General features: G+C 41.8%; 4 protein-coding genes across 5 annotated transcripts in view; all 4 read left to right on the plus strand.

The window, feature by feature from the left end:
* Positions 1-458: 458 nt before the first annotated feature.
* hoxc10a (homeobox C10a) lies at positions 459-4017 on the plus strand (the record flags this gene model as incomplete). The annotated part of the gene is given in 4 exon segments (XM_080469130.1): positions 459-504; positions 507-571; positions 574-1327; positions 3740-4017. Coding segments are annotated over 4 exon segments (1143 nt in total).
* A 962-nt stretch (positions 4018-4979) lies between these two features.
* The window catches only part of LOC308113135 (homeobox protein Hox-A3a-like), a 53262-nt gene continuing 35149 nt past the window's right edge, over positions 4980-23092 (plus strand). Inside the window, exon 1 of one of the 2 annotated variants that reach the window (XM_080469134.1) lies at positions 4980-5196. The gene's annotated coding sequence lies outside the window, so the exon portion shown is untranslated. The remainder of the gene's footprint in view (positions 5197-23092) is intronic. The other variant, XM_080469131.1, reaches the window with a different exon arrangement.
* On the plus strand, positions 11694-14247 carry hoxc9a (homeobox C9a). The gene is made up of 2 exons (XM_080470420.1): positions 11694-12356; positions 13398-14247. The coding sequence occupies exons 1-2, from the start codon at positions 11813-11815 to the stop codon at positions 13640-13642; spliced, it is 789 nt and encodes a 262-aa protein (XP_080326546.1). The 5' UTR covers positions 11694-11812; the 3' UTR covers positions 13643-14247.
* hoxc8a (homeobox C8a) lies at positions 17802-21546 on the plus strand. The gene is made up of 2 exons (XM_080469143.1): positions 17802-18540; positions 19941-21546. Exons 1-2 carry the CDS (start codon positions 18105-18107, stop codon positions 20255-20257), a joined length of 753 nt encoding a protein of 250 aa, XP_080325269.1. The 5' UTR covers positions 17802-18104; the 3' UTR covers positions 20258-21546.

A 23092-nucleotide genomic window follows, 5' to 3' on the forward strand; every position in this document is an offset into this window, starting at 1 on the left:
TTAGACATTAACCTAATGTCTTACCTGCCTAAATCTGTGGCAGCAACAAAGCACATCGCAGAAAACAAACAAGAAGTGAAACAAAAACAACAAAAACGACTTCTTGTCTGAATCCTCGGCTTAACCGCCAAATCATTAAGGGCAAAAAGAAGAAAGTCACAGGATCATTTCAACAGATTTAATTGAAACAATTTGATCCTCTGCTTTAAAATAGAATTTAAAAATGTCCACACAAAAAACAGCCACGTAAGCCCAAATGCCCTAGAAAATCCTTGCCGCAGCAGCAGCCGTCCTTTGTTCTTACTGCTGTGGGCCTACGAGTTTCACCACCATGTGGCCACTGGGTGGCGCTCTTGCTCCATCAAAAAGCCTCCTCAGTTCCCAACTTGACCGCGCTGACGTCACGTCAGTCTGGAGCATCAAGGCCACTTCCAAGCCGCTATTGGTCTGAAACTCACATGACATGTCTCCGAGCATCCATAATTATGTTACTGATATTTTTGCACCCCCTCCAAAAGATGTCAGCATCCCACTGTCCGTATTCTCCTGGAGAAACCCCGTAGTTCAGTCCAGACCAGTGGCACACACCAAAACGAGTTGGCTGCGTGCGTAAAAAAAAAAAAAAAAAAGTCATGTCCGAATAACATAGCGCCCGGTAACTTCCTGATGGATTCCTTAATGGGAGGATCATCTTCTTTCAGGGGTGAGGGTTATTCCAGCAGCCCCGGAATGTACATCCACTCAGCTGCGGAGTACGGATATTCAGTGATGAGAAACATTGGGAAGGCTGGACCATCTCCACTCTCCAAAAGAGACGAGGTTGCTCCGGGAGGTCTGGCGCTCAGCGGCTTCCAGGATGCGTCCTACCTGTCAACACAGCTGGCCACATGGACCCCGGGCTCCAAACCCAGCAGGGACGAGCAACCTGTTGCCCAGTGTTTACAGCCCTGCTCGTTTCCAGCGGGCAGCGTCAAAGAGGAGGCGTTTTGTTGCCTTTATCAGGATGACAGCAATAAGGGGAAGCAGACAACAGAATCGGCCACTTACATCCGGCTGGGGGACAATAGCTGCCGGCCTGAGCAAACCGCCGCCTCGTCCAGCGGCTGTTTCCAGGTGTACGACGGAGAGAGGCCGCAGCAGGACGAGCAGCACTTCCCCTCCGGCTTCTCCCTCACCCACTTGGCGGCATCTGTTGAGTCAGCAGCAAAATCGACAATAAGTTGCAGCACAGCGGCACAGGAGGCAGCGAGAGAGGTTTCAAAGTCAGAGGAGAGTCTGAAGGCCAGGAGTGACAGCTGCTCAGATAACTCGGACGGAGAATTAAAAGGTAGATTACAACTTTACGCCCCCCCCCACCCCCCCCCCCCCCCCCCCCCCCCGCCCGCGCACGCACGCACGCACACACACACACACACACACACACACACACACACACACACACACACACACACACACACACACACACACACACACACACACACACACACACACTCCTCTCCTATCCTCTCATGCCCTCTATGACAATCATGCACATTTCACTGTTAATTCAATGACAAAAGCATAATGTGTAGTCTCTGGAATTATACAGCCTGTGCATTAATAATATTGATTCGTTTTTGGTGTTATCACGGTGATATTTGTGTCATACTGCGGAGCTGAGTCTGATGTGGACATACGGAGCTGTATATGTGCACTTGTGGTGGCCATGGCATTTAACACCTTTCCATTAATGTGAAAATGTGAGATGAACACTTATCATTGAAATAAACACGGTATCTCTCTCTCTCTCCCTCTCTCTCTCTCTCTCTCTCTCTCTCTCTCTCTCTCTCTCTCTCTCTCTCTCTTACACACACACACACACACACACACACACACGCACACACACACACACACACACACACACACACACACACACACACACACACACACACACACACACACACACACACACACACACACACACACACACACACACACACACACACCAAGACGTCACTTAACATTAACTTAAATAAACATAAAATGGTTTTGCTGCAGAGCTGAAACACATCTTGCTACAACGAGCCGGCATTATATAAAAACAAAAACTGCATGGCGATATTTCCAGTTATAATAATATAAAAAGGAAAAACATTTCCAACCGTTCTGGGTCGACGCCACGCTAGTTTCTGATCGACTAGCTGTATTTGGCAATAATAACTTCATGATTTCTGCAGTAATAAATCAAATCTTTAACATTGGCAAGTAAATAAAAGCAAACTGATTTGGGTTTTTTTCGTTAGACGAACGTAGAAAAATATTCCTAAAGAAATGTAATAAGTAATATTAGAACTATTACTACTACTATACTATACTACTATATTCTACAATTACAATGATTACACACGTATTATTCTTATTCTTATTCTTATTCTTATTCTTATTCTTATTCTTATTCTTATTCTTATTCTTATTCTTATTCTTATTCTTATTCTTATTCTTATTCTTATTCTTATTCTTATTCTTATTCTTATTCTTATTCTTATTCTTATTATTAGTAGTAGTATTACTATCAGTATTAGTATTATTATTATTATTATACTGATGCTCATAGCTCAGCTACTGCTACTGCTACTGCTAATTCAATTTTTTTCTTTTGTGTCCATATGAGCTTCCGGTTGTGATTTGTTGCTTCCTGCATGACAACCAACGGGGTTCTTTGGTTTTATTTTTTATTTAATTGGCTAGTGTAGCTATAAGCTGTGTGTGTGTGTGTGTGTGTGTGTGTGTGTGTGTGTGTGTGTGTGTGTGTGTGTGTGTGTGTGTGTGTGTGTGTGTGTGTGTGTGTGTGTGTGTGTGTGTGTGTGTGTGTGTGTGCGTGTGTTTTCTTACTCCCGTATCACTGCATTAAGCGTTTTGGTAATGATTAAAAGTGGGCCACACACTGAGTGTGTTCACATTAAGGTAATTATTACAGTAACCTCCATGTGGCGTGTGTGTGTGTGTGTGTGTGTGTGTGTGTGTGTGTGTGTGTGTGTGTGTGTGTGTGTGTGTGTGTGTGTGTGTGTGTGTGTGTGTGTGTGTGTGTGTGTGTGTGTGTGTGTGTGAGAGAGAGAGAGAGAGAGAGAGAGTAACAGAGGCGTTATTCCCTGGAGTCTGCGAGCTAATCAAGAAATTAACTCAATGTGCAGCAGTGTGACATTTTTCTTTCTCTGCAACCACCAAGATGCTTTTTGTGTTCGTTTTCTTTTTTTTTTATTCGTCTTATTTTTCCTACAACGACAATCACGATGCAGAGACTTCCCTTTGTTTTGCGATGAACTTCCCCAAAATTCATTTGGCTCCGGTGTGCAAAGGTAATAAAATTTAATGGGAGTCTGAGGTCCAACATAGACAAAAGAAGTGCTTACACACCCCACTTTGATTTGATCTAATTATAGTTGTACATCACACAAAAGCAATTTACAAGCAGTAGGAGTTGTAGCAAAATAAGGTGCAATGTTCTGTGTTGTTCATTTGTCCAAGTGAGATGGAGGAGAACACATCCAGGTAATGCTCTTCTTCTCAGCTCCATATATATTTCATGGAAATCGTGATGAATGTTCATTTGAGATTTCAAAAGGGCGTGTACTCAGGATCCACTGTACTGAAGGAGGATAAAAGGCTACTTACGATCATTACACAAAACGACAGTCTGGATTTTTTTCCCTTCTTTTTTTTGGCACGGTGTCTTATTGTTGTGTTTTTCTCGCCTCGATAGATGATTTATCTGTGGAAAAGACGACGGGAAGCTGGTTGAAAGCCAAAAGTGGAAGGAAGAAGCGGTGTCCCTACACAAAGCACCAGACGCTGGAGCTGGAGAAGGAGTTCTTGTTCAACATGTATCTGTCTCGGGAGCGCCGCCTGGAGATCAGTCGGAGTATCAACCTGACCGACAGACAGGTCAAGATCTGGTTCCAAAACAGACGCATGAAGCTCAAGAAGCTCAGCAGGGAGAGCCGGGAAAGAGAGCACAGTGCGATTTACAACTATTCCTGAGCAGATTTTTTTTTTTCAAATATCTATTTATAATACATACACATCTGCACACATTCACACATTTACACACAGACACCCACATCCACGCACAAACACACGACAGGCCCAGTTTAAAGCATGCATATGAGAATCTGTTCTGTAAATGTAAAATCATTTAAACACACACACACACACACACACACACACACACACACACACACACACACACACACACACACACACACACACACACACACACACACACACACACACACACACACACACACACACACACACACACACACACAGAGCGTGGGTTCCAAATTTTAACTATTAAAAACGCTGCCACTCGCAGATAACACTTGAGCTCCAGGTGAAGACTTGCAGCAGCAGTGGAACAGTGGAGTGCTATTATCTCATAATGATAATTATATTACAACATGATCCAGAGGAAAGGAGGAGGCAATCTCAAGCTGTCTATAAATAATAGTGGCATGGAAGCAGTTTCACTTTGCTGGGCTATAATGAATCTTTGCCACTTGTGCGGTTTCTTGGTTGCTGTCTGCTGCTGTGTGGCGTTTACGCGCAGTGCATTGTGCACCAAGCCAGTCTCGTGCACGCACGGGATGAAATTAAGCTATGTCATAGCAAACGATTCCAAAACAATAAAAGGAGGGGGAAATGGAAAGGTATTACCAACTTTGTCCTTCCCCTGGCATAGTGGTGAAAATGAGAGGGAGGGAGAGACACTGCGGATGAGAGAAGGGGATCATGGCAGTTTTAATAGAAGTGAGAGACCATAACGTTGATTTAAATATTATCCAGGTGACCACAGTAAGTCAAGGTCATAAAATTCTAATGTCAGGTTCGCCCTGGAAAGCGTTGGGGGTGGATTTTATGATCTGCAAATATAATGTGCTGCAGCAGTAAAGATGCGTTTAAAGGTGTGTGTGTGTGGAGGAGGGCTAATCCACACAGCAAGAGACTGCAATGTGCAGGATCCAGCCGAGGCGCTGGGCAGGAAGGAGCAGCCGCCTTCACCCCGGATAATGGAGCTTCTTGGGAGCAGGAGATAATGAGAAAGATGGTGGATAAAGGGACAGCGACCGCGTCGGCAGCAGGAACAATAATAACAAGCGTCACGGCAAACACGTGGATATCAAAACGCACCTGGAAGGCGTCTGCGGGGAGCAAGTGAAGGTAGGACCCGATTCTACGTAATATTCTGGTTTCCTGTTGTGGGAAAGTGTGCCACATCTGTCACGGAGACTTGCCTTGACAGCTCAGATGGCACGCATGGCGCACGCCTGCTCCTGTCGATACTTCCTTTGGAAGTTGCTTGGTATCAATCAGCCTGCTGCTGATCACTGTCTTCTTTGTCGCGTCGATATTATTGTCTGCTGCTGCTTATTTTATTTGCATTGTTTCTTGATTCTGACTGACTAATGATTTTTTTGTTTGTATGACAGACTGTTTAACACATGATATGGTGTGCGCCCATGCACAATGCTATTTGTGGGTTAAGATTCGATGAGTGCACAAGGCAAGACATGCGGACTGTCTATGAGAAATGATGAGAAGTAGCCAGATTGCAGCCTCGCTCTGTCTCTGGTGCGTCTTGTGTCGGTACTCGCCTTTTTTCTCTTTGTGCTGGGAAGTGTTAATCCTTTTGCATGCATTGTCCTTTCCATGGATTTTAACCCCTTTTGCGCGAAGCTGAAGCGTGGTTTAGGTAGTTTCATGTTGTTGGGGTTGGCTTCCTGGCTCGGCAACAAGAAACTGCCTTGATTACGTCAGTTCGTCTTCATCAAGGGCACAATTTCCGCTGAATTACCCCCTATAGCCACCCAGGTCCCCGCAAATGGCATTGTAAATGAACTGAACTGCAATACCTTGGACAGAGACGTTTTCTTTCTTTGCTGTTATTTTGTGGTGGGCTGTAAAACCTCCCGAGGCTCTCAGGAGGAGAATAGGTTGTAAACAACATGGGGTAAAGTTTTAGACGCTGTATTGCATCTGTCATCGCTGGCTGTCGGTGTAGGTTTCTGCCTCGGGTTGTTTTATGATCAGTGAGTTGAATTTTGAGCTGTACAGATGGATAGATTTCTGGATCAATGTCACTTGTGTGGATTCGTTAAATTATCTGGCAAATGTGGATCTAAATCAGGGAATTGATGCGTATATACGCATCATGGTCTTCTCTCAGAAACTGTCTGCTCGTGAATGATTGAACGATTTTATTCTTGAATATTACAGAAATATACTTTTCAGCTTGTTGGGCAGTTTCAGCTCTGAGGAGATGCTTCTTTTTGTAACGATGCCTGTATTTAATCATTTTTTTAAATTTTGAGTTTGTGGTCGTTTTCATGAACTTAAGAACACAATGGGAACACTGACAATGACAGCATTTTCATGTTGGTACTTATATTTCTCTCAATGGGAACTGTTTCATTATTTGAATGTAAATGCTCTCTTTCGGTGTATTAAAAGCCAGTTTGTGTATTTTATCGTTTTCTCAGTGAAACGCGTGGGTATTTTCATCTCCTTTGTATTTTCTTCAACCAAACATTATAACAAGAGTAGTTTTTGTTTTGCCCGTTTCGCCATAGTGGAAAACATAGAGAAATGTCAATCTTATTTTGAAGTTACTTTGAGCGCGTACACCAATAATTTAATGTTCTTAATTACTTAAAATTTATAGTGTGTGTGTGAGGAAATTTATTTATATTGGAAACTATCATTACTCGCCAACATATTGACCGTCTCACATGGCCTGAGGCCATAACTTCATTTGTGTCTTCCCTTAAACAGTAAACAATGTTTTTGCTGGTATTAATGAGAATAAAAGATATGTGATTACGGAATTAGGAGTCTAGAAGTCTTGATTTTTATTTTTTTTGCATAAAAGGAATACATTGATCAGTTGCGTTTGGCACAGTCAGCATCCTTTCCCTTATAGCAGAGAGTCAGTCTAGTGTTTGCGCTGGTCTCCATCTCCCCCTGTTTTCTCAGCCCCCTCCTTTAGGCGGCAGGACCGCTGGAAGAGACAGTCTGGAATCCAAAGTCACTTTCATTCAGCTCAGTGAATGAGTGTCTCCCCTGGAATGCATCACGCACAAAGACTTTACAGCGGTGGAAACGGCCCCGAGAGCTGCACAGATTCACCCTAAAACCATATACACATAAAGTCATTTATTTCACTTTGTAGTGCGGCGCACAGGAACTGAAGCCTTTTAGTCCGCCACTTCCTTGGGACAGCTCAGGATGTGTTACTGCCACTGGCATGATCAGACATGAAGCAAATATGCTATCTGCCGGGGGTTTTTTTCTTCTCCCGTCCGTGTCCACATACATGACAGATTTTCTAATCAGATAGAGGAATAGGTTGCGCCTCGGACTTGATTTGTGGCATTTTTTGAAAGCTGTGAGATTAAACTCAGAAGACGAGGAACAACAACTTTTTCATTTTGCCCTCTGAAAGATTTTTTTTTTTTTTTTTTTTTTTTTTTTAACTTTGAAAGCAAAATCACACAGAATTTAAGATTATTTTTTGGGGTCGATTCATATCGTGAGAAAATAGTTAAATCGAGAGGAGTCATCCCGCCGCAGGCTTTTCTTTTATATTTAGAAGATCGTAATTAATTTCACACAGAAATTTGTTCGCCTTTAAAATCTTGACTTTGCAGTTGGAGACATCGTGGTGAGAATGGGCCTGGATATATCGATCAGTAATCATTTTTGGGGATTTATGTTGTTAAACACCAGGTTGTCTTTGAAAAGAAATCTTTGTAATTATTCTGATACAGGTTGGATTTTAAGAGGAAAATAATTTATTATAGGATTAAAAACGCCCTGGATTTATAGTGTGTGGCGGAGACATGAAATCTGAATTTATCTGACTAATAATCTACAGTTTGATGCTTTCTAGCCTCTCAGATTATCAGATTTCTTTGACTCTGTGCTTTGTCCTCTCCACGTTATGAACAACTTGTGATATAAATGTTTCATATTCACACTCTGAGCAGAGATTATTTGATCCATTTGTCTTATTCACTCACACTCACCTAATTTCGAGGGCGTGTTCAGTTTGATATTTCAAGCACACGCGTTTGTGTATTTCAAGGAGAGGTGATTACCTTTGATTATCACTTTTACAAACACGGCAGCTGAGACAAAGTAGCTTCAAACCTGTCATTCGAACGAAATCTGCAAATGTGACCGCAAACGTAAAATAAAGTCATGTTGCAGAGTGTCTCTTAAATCCTGTTTTTAAAATTCGTCCTCATAGCTAAAGTTCAGACTGTGATGGTGGCAGTAAATACAGAGTACTGACTCACGTTTTTTCTTTTTTCTTGTGTCTGCAGGATATAATTTGAGCTTGATTGCCTGTCGAGCTCTTTCCGCCTTATAATTAACCGTAAATGCAGAGAAATACCGTTTGTCATCGTCTTTGTGACATCCATTTATTTTCTCCCCCGTTTTGCCCTTCTGGACATTTTAGTTTTAAAACCAGCTTGTGAGAGAATTTATATTATTCAATACACACACAAACCAAAAAAAGTTAAGGAAAATCCCCAAACTGAAATATGACGACAGAAATAACTGGCAGTGTGTGTGACTTGTGTTGAGGCCGGGCATACACTATTTTGTTTGTCAGGAGACATATTTTTAACTAACTGTGACTCGGGGTCGGGCTTTTGTCTGTCAGTGCAAACACATCTACACAAATGGCCCAACGATAACAACAATAGTGTGTATGGCAAACGCTGACATGCAACCATTAACTTATAGGCCAAAGCTGTGCGTCATGCACGCAATTGAATAACATTTACATCTCTTTTCCTTAATACGTCAATGTAAACGTCCTATTTGAGGCATTGTCGTTGTTGTCATCACAGATGTAATCAGCTATTAAAGATTTAAGGACAAATCCAACGTTGCCCTGCTTTGTACAGGGATGGAAACTCAATATTGATTCAGTGTGGTCTTAGAGAGAGTCATGGTAGAGGGTGTGGTATCTCAAAAAAAGGCTGTAAATCCTTCGGAGACCAAAATGTGATTTTTAGACCACAGAAATTAAATTGGCTTTGCTTTGGACGGGCACTGAGCCCATCCAAGAGCAATCCGGACCAGTCCTCTTCTGTCATTTGTCTCCGTCTGAACTTTCAAGATCCAGCTTACTGTTGCTTTATCGATCTCTTCTCTTAATTTTACACTTTGGTGAGCTTGGAGCACATTTATGTAACGAAAACGTATTTCTTCCGTTTTTGTCAGTGTATCAGTCATTATGATTCCAGATGAAACTGAATGTTATATAAATCACATAAAACATTGAATGGAGTGTAATCTCAGATGCAAAACGACAAATATCGGCACAACAAAGGCATAATTAGAGGAGTGATCTCTTTATTAAAACACTTTGATAAATTCATCAAGAAATAACCATTGTGCTGACTTTTATAGGTGGCGCGCGCATCTCGTGCACAGTCTCGCAAACGCTCTTGCATGCACACATAGGTACAGACTGCAAACAATATTAAAAAATATATATCACGGGATCATTTTAGACATCAACACAACGTAAATAATGCGTCCATACCACGTTATTGTGATAAATGACCACCGTGCGTTCTTTTATTGGACTTTGCGCGCAACGTTTGAAACGTTCACGTACACCTTCAACCTCCAGACAACAACTCCAACAACTCTATTAAAATCCAGTAAATCTAGTAAACTGCTATATTTGTGTAAACACATGGGAAAGTGTTTAAGGGGGCTCGGACTTGCGCATTCATCAGCACTCACCAGGATGCCGTTTGGTGCTATCCGGGTTAAGGTCTGGCGTCTGGCCTTTTAAATTTCATGGTTGAATCTGAACTCAGCAGCCAGAGCTAACATGACACTTCACAATACTGATTACATTTTGCTCTGCAAAGCCCTAACAGTGAATGTGACATCAGACCTCGACCCATGCGAGGTGGGAAATTAATTTCATAGTTTGAATGTCGACTTTAATCTGGGATACGGAGTAACGCCATTTAGTCCCTGTAACTTGGCGATGTGTTCATATCCTCAAAATCCCAACTTTTTGCTTTTTTTTTTGGTTCCTATCGACGCACTACTTTCCTCCGAGCACTTTCGAGCATGGTTTTTGCTCTACTTTATTCCTTTATCAGCTTGAAGTGCTATTTTACATTTTGAAACTGAAGAAATTCAGATTGGGAGTCAATAGTTTTATTTTAGTGTTTTGTGTGTTTGTTTTATCACACAAAACTTACAGTTGCTATCTCTGTGCGTATTACGCGAAACAGTGTCGTTTAGATCTAACCATTTTAAACTTATTAAACTTTTTCACATACCAATTGTTTATGCAGTAAAAATAAAAATTGAAATTTAAGATATGAAAACAGCTAGAATCCATAATGGTGGCGAAAACGTGTCTTAAAATCCAAAAATACAGCACTGTGGATAAATCATAGTTGCGTGCACGTAGGATTAACATCATAGGGACATGTGCAGCATGCAGGATTTTAAAAAGATCCATCAGCTATGCAGTCCTCCTCACCCTCCCTGCACACATGCATTACACTTTCAGTATGTGGTTTGTGTCACACTGTGGTCTAATTGTGTTCCGTGAGACGCTGCTGGGTCTTTTGGTTACTCCTGTTTCATATATTGTGTTATCTGCTGTGTCGATGCATCCCTGCTGGAAAGTTCAGGGTTGTTTCACAGCCCACTAACTGAAAGGCTACTCCAGTATATTGCAGGGCAGAATAGCAAACTCAAGCCATTGGATCCAACGGTAATATTATCCCTGTTATTAAAGCCCTCGTCGAGTTAGTCCCCTTTAACGAACCCTTTTACCTCTTCTCCTGCCTCCAGTCTCATCCTCGGCCTTATGAATTGTTCCACATGCACATAGCGGCAGTGGTGGTGGTTTTATGTTGAGCGAGGAACTCGGATGCAGTCTTATTAACGACACGTTTATGAACAATCAAATGGTCCTCGTTAAAATTTATTGATGGGCATAAAAACATGAACGGTCACTAGCCGAATATAGCCCGCTGTAGTGGGCTGCTTGTCAAGAATTTGAATCCCCTCCTCTTCTATCTCTGCAGATCCCATTTAGGAAATGTTTGGTCTAACCTCGTTAAAACAGTGAGAATTTTATTATTGCTGTGTCCTGCACCCAGGATTTCGGTCCCCTCTCTCCACATGTAGCTGTAAAGGCTTTTCTCTCTATTAAAGTATAAACAGCATGCCACAGGAAGTTATGAAACATCTACTTTATCAAATATAGTGCTGGTTTGATCAAGATAAAACGAGGCGACGATTCGGTAAACACTTTAATGCTGTAACACTATCCATTGAAATAGCATGCGGCTCCGGTGGATTTTGCCAGACAGAGATTGATTACACCATCAAATAGTGCCTTGCATTTGGACGTAATGTGCGCAGGTCTGTGCTGCGCCTGTGGAAGAAAAAGATCCCACACCACCGCCCACAAAATGCAAGTTTTCTTCATAAAGCAACGTCGATGTTTAAGTTACCTTGTTGTGTCCAATAAAAAGAGCGAAAGAGCGCATTCTTTAATCCGATTTATGTGCAATGCGATCCGAGGATAAGTGGCGCATTGATCCACTGTACAATTTTTGTGGGGGTAAATATAATCACGTGTCAGCCAGGCAGCCAATAGCAGCCAGGGAAGCGTTGAGAAATAATTACCTGCCTTGATTGTTCTATGGCTAGATAAAAAAGTACACATACACTCCATATAATAATCGGATGCATGTAAAAGAGTCAGGGAGGCTTCGACATGTCGACCACGGGTCCCATAAGTAATTATTATGTGGACTCCTTGATCAACCATGAAAACGAGGATGTCCTTGCTGCAACTCGGTTCTCGGCGCCCGGTGCGCACCCAGCCGGCCCTCGTCCGACGTCTCTAGTACCGGAGTGCGCCGACTATCCTTCCTGCAGCTTCGCACCCAAGCCTCCCGTCTTCTCCACCTCCTGGGCCCCCGTACACTCCCAGTCATCAGTGGTTTACCATCCATACAGTCACCAACCTCACTTAGGCACAGACTCGAGGTATATGCGGTCATGGCTGGAACCGATATCCGGCGCCGTGCCTTTCCACGGCTACCCGGGGAACAGCAGGCACTACGGGTTGAAGCCCGACGCCTTTCCGGAGCACAGAGCCGCCGAGTGTCTGGGCTCCAGCGGACGGACCTACACGGATTATCTGTACTGCTCATCTACTGACATGCGGGACAAGACGCAGCAGAATCTCCCGTCTCCCGAGTCGGAGCTCCTGGCTTCAGGGAAACATAAAGACGAGAAGCCGGAGCTAGATCCGAGTAAGTTCAAGCTCCTTCCGTCTTTTTACAACCGAGTGGGAGTTTTGTTTTGGGATTGAGCAAAACAAGCTTTTTTTTTTCTTCTTTCTCTCTCAGAGGCATTTTAACAGCCCGCATAACGTGAAATTATAAGATGTTTCATCCTCCCTTTTCAGCTGTGCTGTGAATCGCCTCTGCTGGAGGGGAAGCTTTAGGAACTATAAAAGACAAACGCTACCAGGCTCATATTGGGGCAATAAAACCAGACGGGGCTGTAAACATGGACTCAAACCTACACGAAGACGTTGAATTTGGATGTATGTCGTCTAATGATAAAACTCGCTTAATATTTTCACGTTAACTGACTTATTAATCAATTTTCTTCACTAAATGCCATATGACTTATTTTTACGACTATATTTTTGACCCCGTGCCATTAAAGTCGGCATATCAAACCCTAAAAGCCCATTTTCAAGCATGTTTTTTTTTTTTTTTTCTTTAAATGTAGCCCCGTCTCGTGAGGAACAGTCACAATTTTGGCTGTATTTGATCCCAGTGGGGAAATAATATATGAGTCGCCCACATTAACAGTGGGAAGGTTATGTGCACACCGATATCCTACATATGACAATTTCCTCTCCTTTCTGGGTCCAAAACAAATTCACATGACTCTTCCAGCCAACTTGAGGAATGTAGGGATACACTCGAGGACTTTCACCACGGACCTGTAAAGGCTTGAACCACGGGCCATTTTATGGGCCAATAAAGTGAATAAGCGCATTGAGTATTTTACGACGGTGTTACTCACAAGTTAAGGGGACAAGGAAGCAAATCAGAGGCTTGAATTGTGTAAGACTGAGCTTCTCTTCCTCAAATGTTTACTCCCATGTTGATTTTTTAATAGTCCAGCTTGTGTGTGATGTAGCATTGTTTTTAATTATTGCGCCCCTTGGATAGTCCCCAGAGTCTTTAAATCCAGAGGCTCATTTTCTAAAAAGCACTTGGTATTCTTTCTGTGTTGTTTTCTGCATTTATTATTGCCTTTCTTTTCTTAATTTGCAGATAACCCCGTGGCAAATTGGATACACGCCCGCTCCACAAGGAAGAAGCGGTGTCCTTACACAAAGTACCAGACTCTCGAACTGGAAAAGGAGTTTTTGTTCAATATGTACCTCACACGAGACCGCCGGTACGAGGTGGCGAGGGTGCTCAACCTGACCGAGAGGCAGGTCAAAATCTGGTTTCAGAACCGGCGGATGAAGATGAAGAAAATGAACAAAGAGAAGAACGACAGCAAAGTGCAATAATGTGGACTGTACCGAGAAAACAAACCACAATAAACCACTAAAGTCACATGGACAGCACAGATGTACCAAAACCTTTCCTCCCTCTTCATATATTTATCCCTTTTGTTGGATTTTGTATTTACACTAACTTCTGGACTGTTTAATGCTGGTTTATTATTTTCTAGAGCACATTTATGTGTCCAACGTCTAAAGAAAGAAAAAAACATGGAGGAGAAAAAGACGACTTCAAATGAGATAAATACATTCTGCCTTGTTAATTTGATTATTTTTCCACTTCGATATATCTTTATGTGTTTTTGTAAGAGAAATTAAACAAGCGCAGTTTTGGATACGTGATACTGTCCGAAGAAAGAGAATACTTGAATTCTTTTGAATTTCACAAAAAAACATAATTTATTCCTTTTGTGTTCATTTCTTTTGTACGTTGTTGTGCAGGTGTAGTATTTTGTACAGAAAAACTGAACATCTGCGACCCGACTTGTCCGTCTTGTATTTTTGTGATAGTTGTTTGCTGTATTTGTGCATCTCTCTCTTTTTGAGTGTAGTTTGATTGTAGAGTGTAGATATAGACCTCTGCAAATATAACCATAATCACAAGTGCGTGTATTCTGTGGTCATTGAAAACTTTGTGGACACCGTGTTCTGCGCTCTTCGCGGGGCCTCAAACACACATGCAACAAGAGAGGAAAACTATTCTCTGAATTGAAAAACCGCAGGGAAAATGAATCATCAAATCACTATTGGCTAAGCTACATGTTGCAAACAGATGGATGTCTTTTTTTCCTTGTTTTAATTTGGTAAACAAGTATGCCTCTGCAGCTCTAATATGTTTTTGTTCGATGCGCATTCCTCCAAGTGCAGCTCAGGCCCAAATGAGCTCCACCACTGCAGCTAATGGCGACATCCAAAGCTTTGAAGTTTGCAGCTCATTTCTACTTTTAGCCAAACGACATTGTTTTAGGTTCAGGATTTGTTTTTGTTTAAATTACCATCCCTTTAGTTCGAGGTCCTCCTTAACAGCCATGCAGTTGAGGTTTTTTCATACACGTGAAATAAACACAGTGTGTGTGTGTGTGTGTGTGTGTGTGTGTGTGTGTGTGTGTGTGTGTGTGTGTGTGTGTGTGTGTGTGTGTGTGTGTGTGTGTGTGTGTGTGTGTGTGTGTGTGTGTGTGTGTGTGTGTGTGTGTGTGTTGCCGTGCGAGAGATTACAAAAAAAATTCCATTCCATCGCTGTTTTGAATCTGAGTGGTCTATAACACAATTAGAGAGTTCGCATACTATAATTATTCATTTAAAACCGATCTGGCTCATTTTTAAAGAACCCTCTGTTGTTGAAAGTCAACAAGACTATTTCAAAATATTAGCTGCCAATTTTTTCTTTGTCTTTCCACACTTTCTCTTGAATTCTTCAGAAGTAAGCAGAATCTCTAGACATTTGAGTTTTAGGCGAGAGACAATTTCCCTCGTCTCGCATTTGTTTCCTGGGATCGGCCCTAAATTGCCTTTTTGTGGTGGCAAACAATACAGACAGGATGCTGTAATTTCAAAGCCTAATCCAGTGCATTTCCGCTCAGCTCGGACAAAAATGCCAGTTTTACAGCCCCTGTTGGAGCTCGGCTGTTTGTCTCAAATGCAGACGAACAAAGCAAACTCGACTAACTGGCTAGACGTCTGGGCTAAATTACTTTATGGTTTTAATGGACGGTGGTGGTGGACTCGTTCAAAGGAGAGTCATGCGCACTGTTCAGGGGGATTTTTTGCCTGATGGGCCTGTCGCAGCCCCCCTGCACTTCATCACATCAGTGTGCTATTAGCCTACAATTAGATGGGGGAAAAAAGTCAATAGTTATTGTGCATGAATATGAGTGCCTGCAGAGCCAGCTCATCTCTAATATTACAGTAGGAAGCTGCCATAACAGGAAATAATGCGGCACAGCGGCTGCTTGGAGTGTCCTGCAGTAAAAGACTTCAGAGCAACTTAGTTGTAGACTTTAGAGTCCTGTGCTGCTTTTTGTCGCCTTTATTTAAGGAAAAAGACAGAGAACAGGATACACAGCCGGCAAGGACAAATGGAGGGACCCTTTTAGTCTCCATCGCAGTCGTTCCTGATTGGTGGGTCGACGCAGGCTTAGGTCCGCATCGCAACACTAGAGGACGCTGTTGGTCCATGTTTTGAGCCACATCCCTGGTGTTGAAGGGCTTTTTTTTTTTTTACATCTCTGTGGCTTGGCTGAAAAATGAAGAGTAACCTATCGATGACAAAATGACAGATATGGTCACACACCGCATTTTGTGTAATAGGCCGCAGAGCAACAGTCCGGAATGCGGTGAGCTGGATGTAGTGTTGGGAAGAGTATGTGTGTGAAAACAAGATCATTTGTGCATTTTTTTTTATTGTTGATAAAATACAGAAATGTTTTTAATTAACTTTGTCACTTATATGGCCTGGAAAAAATACCCAATAGGATCAATTTGACGCGCTACCAAGCTGTTTAAAGGATGGTGATTTTATTTTATTTTTTTAATTAGCAATAAATGAAAAAAATATTAAATTAAAATCTATTTCAGGTAGATTTAATCTTCACAAAGGGCATCGAGACGGGGCACATGTACGTGCAATATCATGTATTATGTACCAGATTTTGGAAGATATTATTTAGAAAATGTTTTTGTTATTTACTTAATTTTTGTAATTCGAAATTGTCATTTAAAAAAAATCAACACAGAGAGAGCTCAAATCAGGAAAATAAATAGGCAAAATCCACAATTAAAGAAAACATAGAATTAAAGAAGAGATAAATTCTTATTTATATAAAAAATCTTTTTATTAACATTTTGTTAAAAATGGCATACATTCGCACAATGCATAACAGAATAGCAGCAAAATCATCAAATCCACAACACCACCAATAATAATAATAATAATAATAATAATAATAATAATAATAATAATAATAATAATAATAATAATAATAATAATAATAATAATAAAAATAATAATAATAGTAATAATAATAATAGTAATAACAATAATAATAAATGGCAGAACAAATCGATTAAACGGGAGAACTTCCTGCTTTTTCCCCCTCTCCTTCATCCTTGTCTGTTGTGAAGTCTGTAGCAGCTCAAACTCTCCAAGAAGTGCGCAGCAACAGTGATTGGCAATCTGCATATTTATAGAGTGTGAAAGGTCTATAAATTCGCCCAGTGCGCCTTTCATATTTTACGATGATGTGTATAAAACGTCAGTAACCCCACAAAAACCACACTGGCATATTTGGAGAGAGGGAGAGGGAGAGACCCGAGACGATCGAGCTGGGAATCGTCCGCCCGTTGATTGTAGCTAAACATCCAATGTTAAATTTTATGAACTCCTCCGTGGAGCAGATTTACTGCGTATCCTCATCGGTTTTACGGGGTCAGTTAAGTGGCACCCAGTATTCATAGGTCGTGTTTATATTTGCGAGTGTCGGTGTTTTACAGCGCCTGGCGCAAGTGTGCAGCCTTGGCCTCAACTCGATTACATCGAGGAGGATGTTTTGTCTCAAACTCATTATTTTTACGTGCATGCCTGTCATTCCCCCCAGTCTGCGGTGATTTTCTATGTTTAAATGTTGATTTTTTTTTCTTCTTTTTTCTAATCAAACCTCGGACTTCATGAACCCCTGAAAGGTTCTCTGACCTACTGAAGCACATGAAAGGTCAACTAGTTTCTAGAAACGTCTCGAACCTTTAGGGTGATGAAAAGTAATCTGTTTATAAAGAAGTTTTCCTTTTGCTTTAAACACCTCATAATCCTGTACGTACAGACAACAGACTTCACTATAATTCAGACTTAGTGGAAATGCATCATGCTTCACAGTCTTTATATTTTAAGCATTTCGCAACTTCATTGATCAGCTCGCAGCAAAAGCTTTTGGAGATAAACACAACATTGATCATATTTACAGCCGCTTAGATTGTTGGTTATGATTAGTGAATCTCCTCTCAAGGTGGATATATACGTAGGGCCCACGTCTGACCGGTCATGGAAAGATGAAGGGGTGGGGGGTGGGGGGGTGGAGGGTGGAGGAGAGTGGTGGAGCCTGTGGTGGGGGTGGTTGGGTGGGAAGCTAAAAAAAAAAGGAAAAAGAAAGAAAAGAGCAGCGTCTGTGACTGTGCCGGTCGAGCAAGCCAGCTTCCAGCTAACGCACATCCAAAAAGCACATGCCATGAGCCGGGTTTGAGACTGCAAAAACCCGGGGGGGAACAACACACTCACGACTGCGAGAGAAATCCGATGAGAGGAACGGCTCAGAGAGAGTGAGCTGCCGTAGATTGTCCAAAGGGGCAGCGTTTCTCCTAGTTCCGGTTTGTCTGCCTGTGCGCGCTGCGCGAGTTGGGACCCTAAACAAAAGGCTGCCATCATCCTAAAGGAGATATTCTACTGCGAGAGAGCCCGACTGCTTGATGCTAACCAAACATGAGCTCCTATTTTGTTAACCCTCTTTTTTCTAAATACAAAGGCAGCGAGTCACTGGAGCCAACTTACTACGACTGCAGGTTTCCACAAAGCGTTGCCCGCAGCCACACGCTGGTTTACGGACCCGGAGCAGCCGCACCGGGCTTTCAGCACCCGTCCCATCATGTGCAGGACTTTTTCCACCACGGGACCACGGGGATCTCCAATCCCGGATACCAGCAAAACCCATGCGCTTTGGCTTGCCACGGAGACGCAACGAAATTTTATGGATATGAAGCCCTTCCGAGGCAAACGCTTTATGGTACCCAGCAAGACGCAAGCCTAGCGCAATACCCAGACTGTAAATCGTCGAGCAGCTCTAACCCCGGAGAAGGACAAGGCCACTTAAATCAAAACTCCTCTCCCAGTCTTATGTTTCCCTGGATGAGACCCCACGGTCAGAATAATACAATTATTTCCTATTCTTTCTGTGTTACTTTGTGGCGCGCGCGTGTGTGCGTCAACGTGTGCCTGCCTATGAGTGTGTGTGTGTGTGTGTGTGTGAATTTATGCATGTGTGCTATATATGCCTGAATATACACGAGCGTGTCTCTAAAGTATTTTTTTTTTTAAAGAAAAATGAGAATAAGTGAAGGAACATGATGGGGCACATACAACCTGACGTGCACGCTGCTGTGAGTCTGCAGCACATGTCCATACAGGGCTGAATGGCTGCTTTCAAAAGTGCGTTTTAAACGCCGAATTGCTTTATCACAGCTCATGACACCAGCTCTTTGAAGTCAATTATCGTTCTAGTAAGATATTTCGCAAACTCTAAGCGCACTATACGAGGAGAAGGATGAGCAAGTCACAGTTTCAGATATTGTGGTGTAGCACACACACCAGCAGCATGCAGAGTGACAGGAGGGGTTAGCTGAAACGCAGCACACGATTAACCAGAATCCCGGTTTTAGGAGTTTGGGGGGGTAATTTGACCCACAGGCCCAATGTGGCTCAGGCTCGTACAGCCATAATCATGGGGGCTTTGTAGATATTACCCTCTTCCATTCATGGGTCAGTCTGTTCAGGCTATCAGGCTACATTAACTCCACACAGGTGTAAGCTTCATCTTTTATCTGCACACATGCATATATATCATTATCCTATCCCTATATGTTGTTACAGTGCAGCTTGGTCTCATCCCTCTCTCTCCTCATACATTCCCCTCGCTCTTTTAGTCCTCTGTGTGTATGTATGAGTGAATTATTGAAAATCTCCATCAGGCTTGTACAGGCCCTGTTGCTAGAGAGGAAAGTCAAATTTCTGCACACTTAACAGGACACACTTCACAGGGTATATTGTATTTACAGAAAGTTTGCACAACTATAACAGTGAAATGTATTTTTGTATCAGTATGTGGGTTTTAATTGTATTCACATTTAAAGTATAATTACAGTATTTCTCACCCAGCCCTGAGGAGGTTGCATCCCACAGCCTCTGCAGACAGCATATAGGTGTCAACTGTTAATACTTGGAGGACTATCGTTTACAGATTCCGCACAGTATACATACTGTATGGCTTTGTAGTTAGGACATGTGCAGACTGACTGATGCGACCACTCTGTGGAAATCCAATTTAACCCAGTTTACACTTGGAAGAACGGATTTCCTCTTCTCTTTCTCATTGAGAGTGGCTTTGGCATGTGTGCAGGCTGATTTGACTTTGAGTATGCTCGCTGAGGGAGAAAAAAAAAAAAAAGTAAATGCAGAATACATTTCCAGGAGTGTGAATGTTTTTTTTTTTAATAGGACATCGTGGTCAGTCCAGCTAACCCTTCTGGCTTTATTTCATTCAAGCCCCAGGAAGACGGAATGGGAGGCAAACCTACAGTCGCTACCAAACTCTTGAACTGGAGAAAGAGTTTCTCTTCAACCCTTACCTGACCCGCAAGAGGAGGATCGAGGTGTCCCACGCCCTGAGCCTCACCGAGCGGCAGGTGAAGATTTGGTTTCAGAACAGGAGGATGAAGTGGAAAAAAGAGAACAACAAAGACAAGTTTCCGGGTCAGAGAGGGGAGGCTGAAGCCGAGGCGGAGGAAGAGGGCAACGAGGACGGTGAAGGGGAAGAGGCAGAGGAGAAAGAAGCGGAAGAGAAAGAAGAGACCAAGGAGTGATTTTATGGTCCCTTTTTATGGTTGTATGGCTGAAAAAGAGGAAAAAAAGAGAGGCCCCATAAACAGACGAAGAGTCACAAGGAGGCAGAGAGCGTCAACTTTATGACCACCCTTCCATTTTGTCAAGAGGGAACAGGATTCCCACCAATATTGCTGTCATAAATAGACAAAATTCTCCCTTCTCTCAATTACCCTAACATGATGCGCATTGCCATTTGGATTTCTGTAGAAGCTACACAAACGCTTGTGGCCAATTTATTTCCTTTGATAGAACTATATCGCCCTCGCAAAGAGAGGCTCAATTAAAACGCATGTTAGATGGAAAATGGCTTAGCTATTTTTTACAAATTTGCTTTTATCAATAACTGTATCAAAGCGTAGCCAAATAAGATCAAAACATGACCAATGCCGACCTGTGTTGTAAATAGATTATAGCCTACATTAAAAAAAATAAACAAGTAAATCATTTCAAAGTAGCCTTTCCGAAATTTTAAACGAAATGTAGGCCTATAACTTAGTAGTAAGTGTTCAGCCATCACCGCAGCAGTTACATTGGCGAGCAGCCCATGTATAAACCATACGTTTTATTATTATTATAATTGTTATTGTTACTGTTTTACTCGTTTTCATGTGAATGGCCTAGACAAAGATAGCCATTAGCTCCTCAGACATCTTTTTTCTAGGATTACCAGGGAAATGCAATCGTATGAAATCCTTTGATGCTACCTAAACCTGGGGAAATTGCAATAGAGATTTCTGATTATAGAGATTTCATATGGTTTTAATTTTAAAGTGTTCTATATCGACATTATATTATTAAGTTATGTATGTAGCATTTACCCAATATACAATATACACTTGTTGAAGACAATTTGTCAGTCTTGGGAAGACAATTAGCTCAAAGCCAAGCAAACATTTTTGAGATTGTACCACGGCACTACCTAAACTCAGAGCTTTGCCTTTTGCAGAATTTATATTCCACACTTGTGGCATCGCTCTGATTTGATTGCAAGCTATTTCCCCAACAACTAAAACTGCCTATAACGCACATTTACTGTGTATGATAATACCTGCTACAATTACAACGATTTTAAAAGTACGGGAATTTTTATTTTAATGTGCTGGTGATATAGCGTAGTTGTTTTGCACTGAATATAATCTTTATGTACGTCTTGTTATATATTGATGTTAACAATATGCTCGTTTCCTGGTGTTTCTCCTGTGAAAGACGGAATTGTGTGTCCCCGCCATTGTTGATGTAAAATCACGAATAAACAAGATGGCTCACAATCATTTCTGTTTTTTATTTAATTTTTTATTTTATTGACACGGTTATTACAAACATTATCTCCACCTTCTTCTCCACACGCATTTCAATGATGTGCTAAAAAAACAAGAAAGAAATGAACAGAAAAGAAAAGAAAAGGAGAAAATGACGTGAACTCAGTCTCACTTGGACTGTTGCGTTTTATTCTTTTTCTTAAATATTTTGTATTTTCTGATGAAGCTGCTCAATATGACCGCATATAGTATGACCGTGCGTAATTTTCCACACATGCTCCAAAGAATCCAGGCAGGAAAGATTTTAAATATATGTAGATGTTTTGATGATGCTTTGATTTTCAGCCCCTATATGCGCCTCCACCCTCTCCGCCCTGCGGCAGGAGGGCAGGAAAGCATATTGAATAGCCTCCTGACTAAAGTTTGCCTAATTTAAACTTTCCAAGTTGTTCGATTAAAAAAAACAAACCCGCCAGACATGCGTTTGCAGATGTATCTCTTTACCTTTTAAGGCGAGGCTGCGGATCCCGTTCACAGCATGCCTACTCTCCAAAGCCTGAGTCGTATTTGATTCATCCTCTTAATAAGAAACTTCCTCTCTTCTGGGAGGACACGAAGCTTTTCTTAATGAATCTTGGGATGAATAATGGCTGTTTGAGACGAGATGAACCAACATCTGACGCCTTGTGTTAATAATCAGACTAAGTAATGGCAAAGCATGAGGGAGGCTTTATCTGTCCATACAATGCAAGGTGTTGTGTGAAACTTATGTCCAGACAAACCACCGCGAGGCATCAGGGCGGTGAAATCAGAGCGTATGAGAGGCCAAGTGCAGGTAACACCAAGTGTCTCCTCTTCCTCGGGCCATGCTGATGCAGCTGCAGCTTTTCATTGTGATGCTTGTGAATAAATGGAGACTTTGATCAGGCTGCACAGAAATACTGCAATTCAGACGGTGCGTCCGCATAGGTCGCTGGAAGGGAAGTGAAATAGCAGCACTTGTTCGATCATATGAGCTCATGGAAATCTGATACCTCTTCGAGACATGTAATTTGACCTTCGGTTCCTGCAGATTAAATAGGACTATGATTTTATTTTTTCTTCATTCTAAGGGCAAAAACAGCCTGCACGTCCCTGTATTTCAATATCCTTTAGCAAGTTGTCTCGAATTATAAAGTTACCTCCCAAATAATTAACAGTAAGACAAAGCTCACTAGTCTCTTTGTGTAATTTTAGTGTCAGGAAACTAAATTATTCAGAGCTCCTCGAGCGTCTCGCCAGTCTGTTTTTTTTTTATCCGCTCAGTTCTAAAGTATTTGAAAATGCTGGAGTGATCCATCCGATGGGTTGTGGCATCAGGAGATACTGTGATATCAAATTTCCACCACAGACACAGAAGGAAACAACCATTACTCCAGTGAGTGTTATTTATTATGAAATAAAATTTTAATTGTTTGAAAATTGAGACAATAAAGAAATAATATTATGAAATTTGACCAATCTAACAAGCCTGCAGCTTTTTTTTTTTTTTAAAGATTTTTAAGCACTGTATAT

Source organism: Lipophrys pholis, assembly GCF_963383615.2.
Source record: "Lipophrys pholis genome assembly, chromosome: 8".
Lineage (NCBI taxonomy): Eukaryota > Metazoa > Chordata > Actinopteri > Blenniiformes > Blenniidae > Lipophrys > Lipophrys pholis.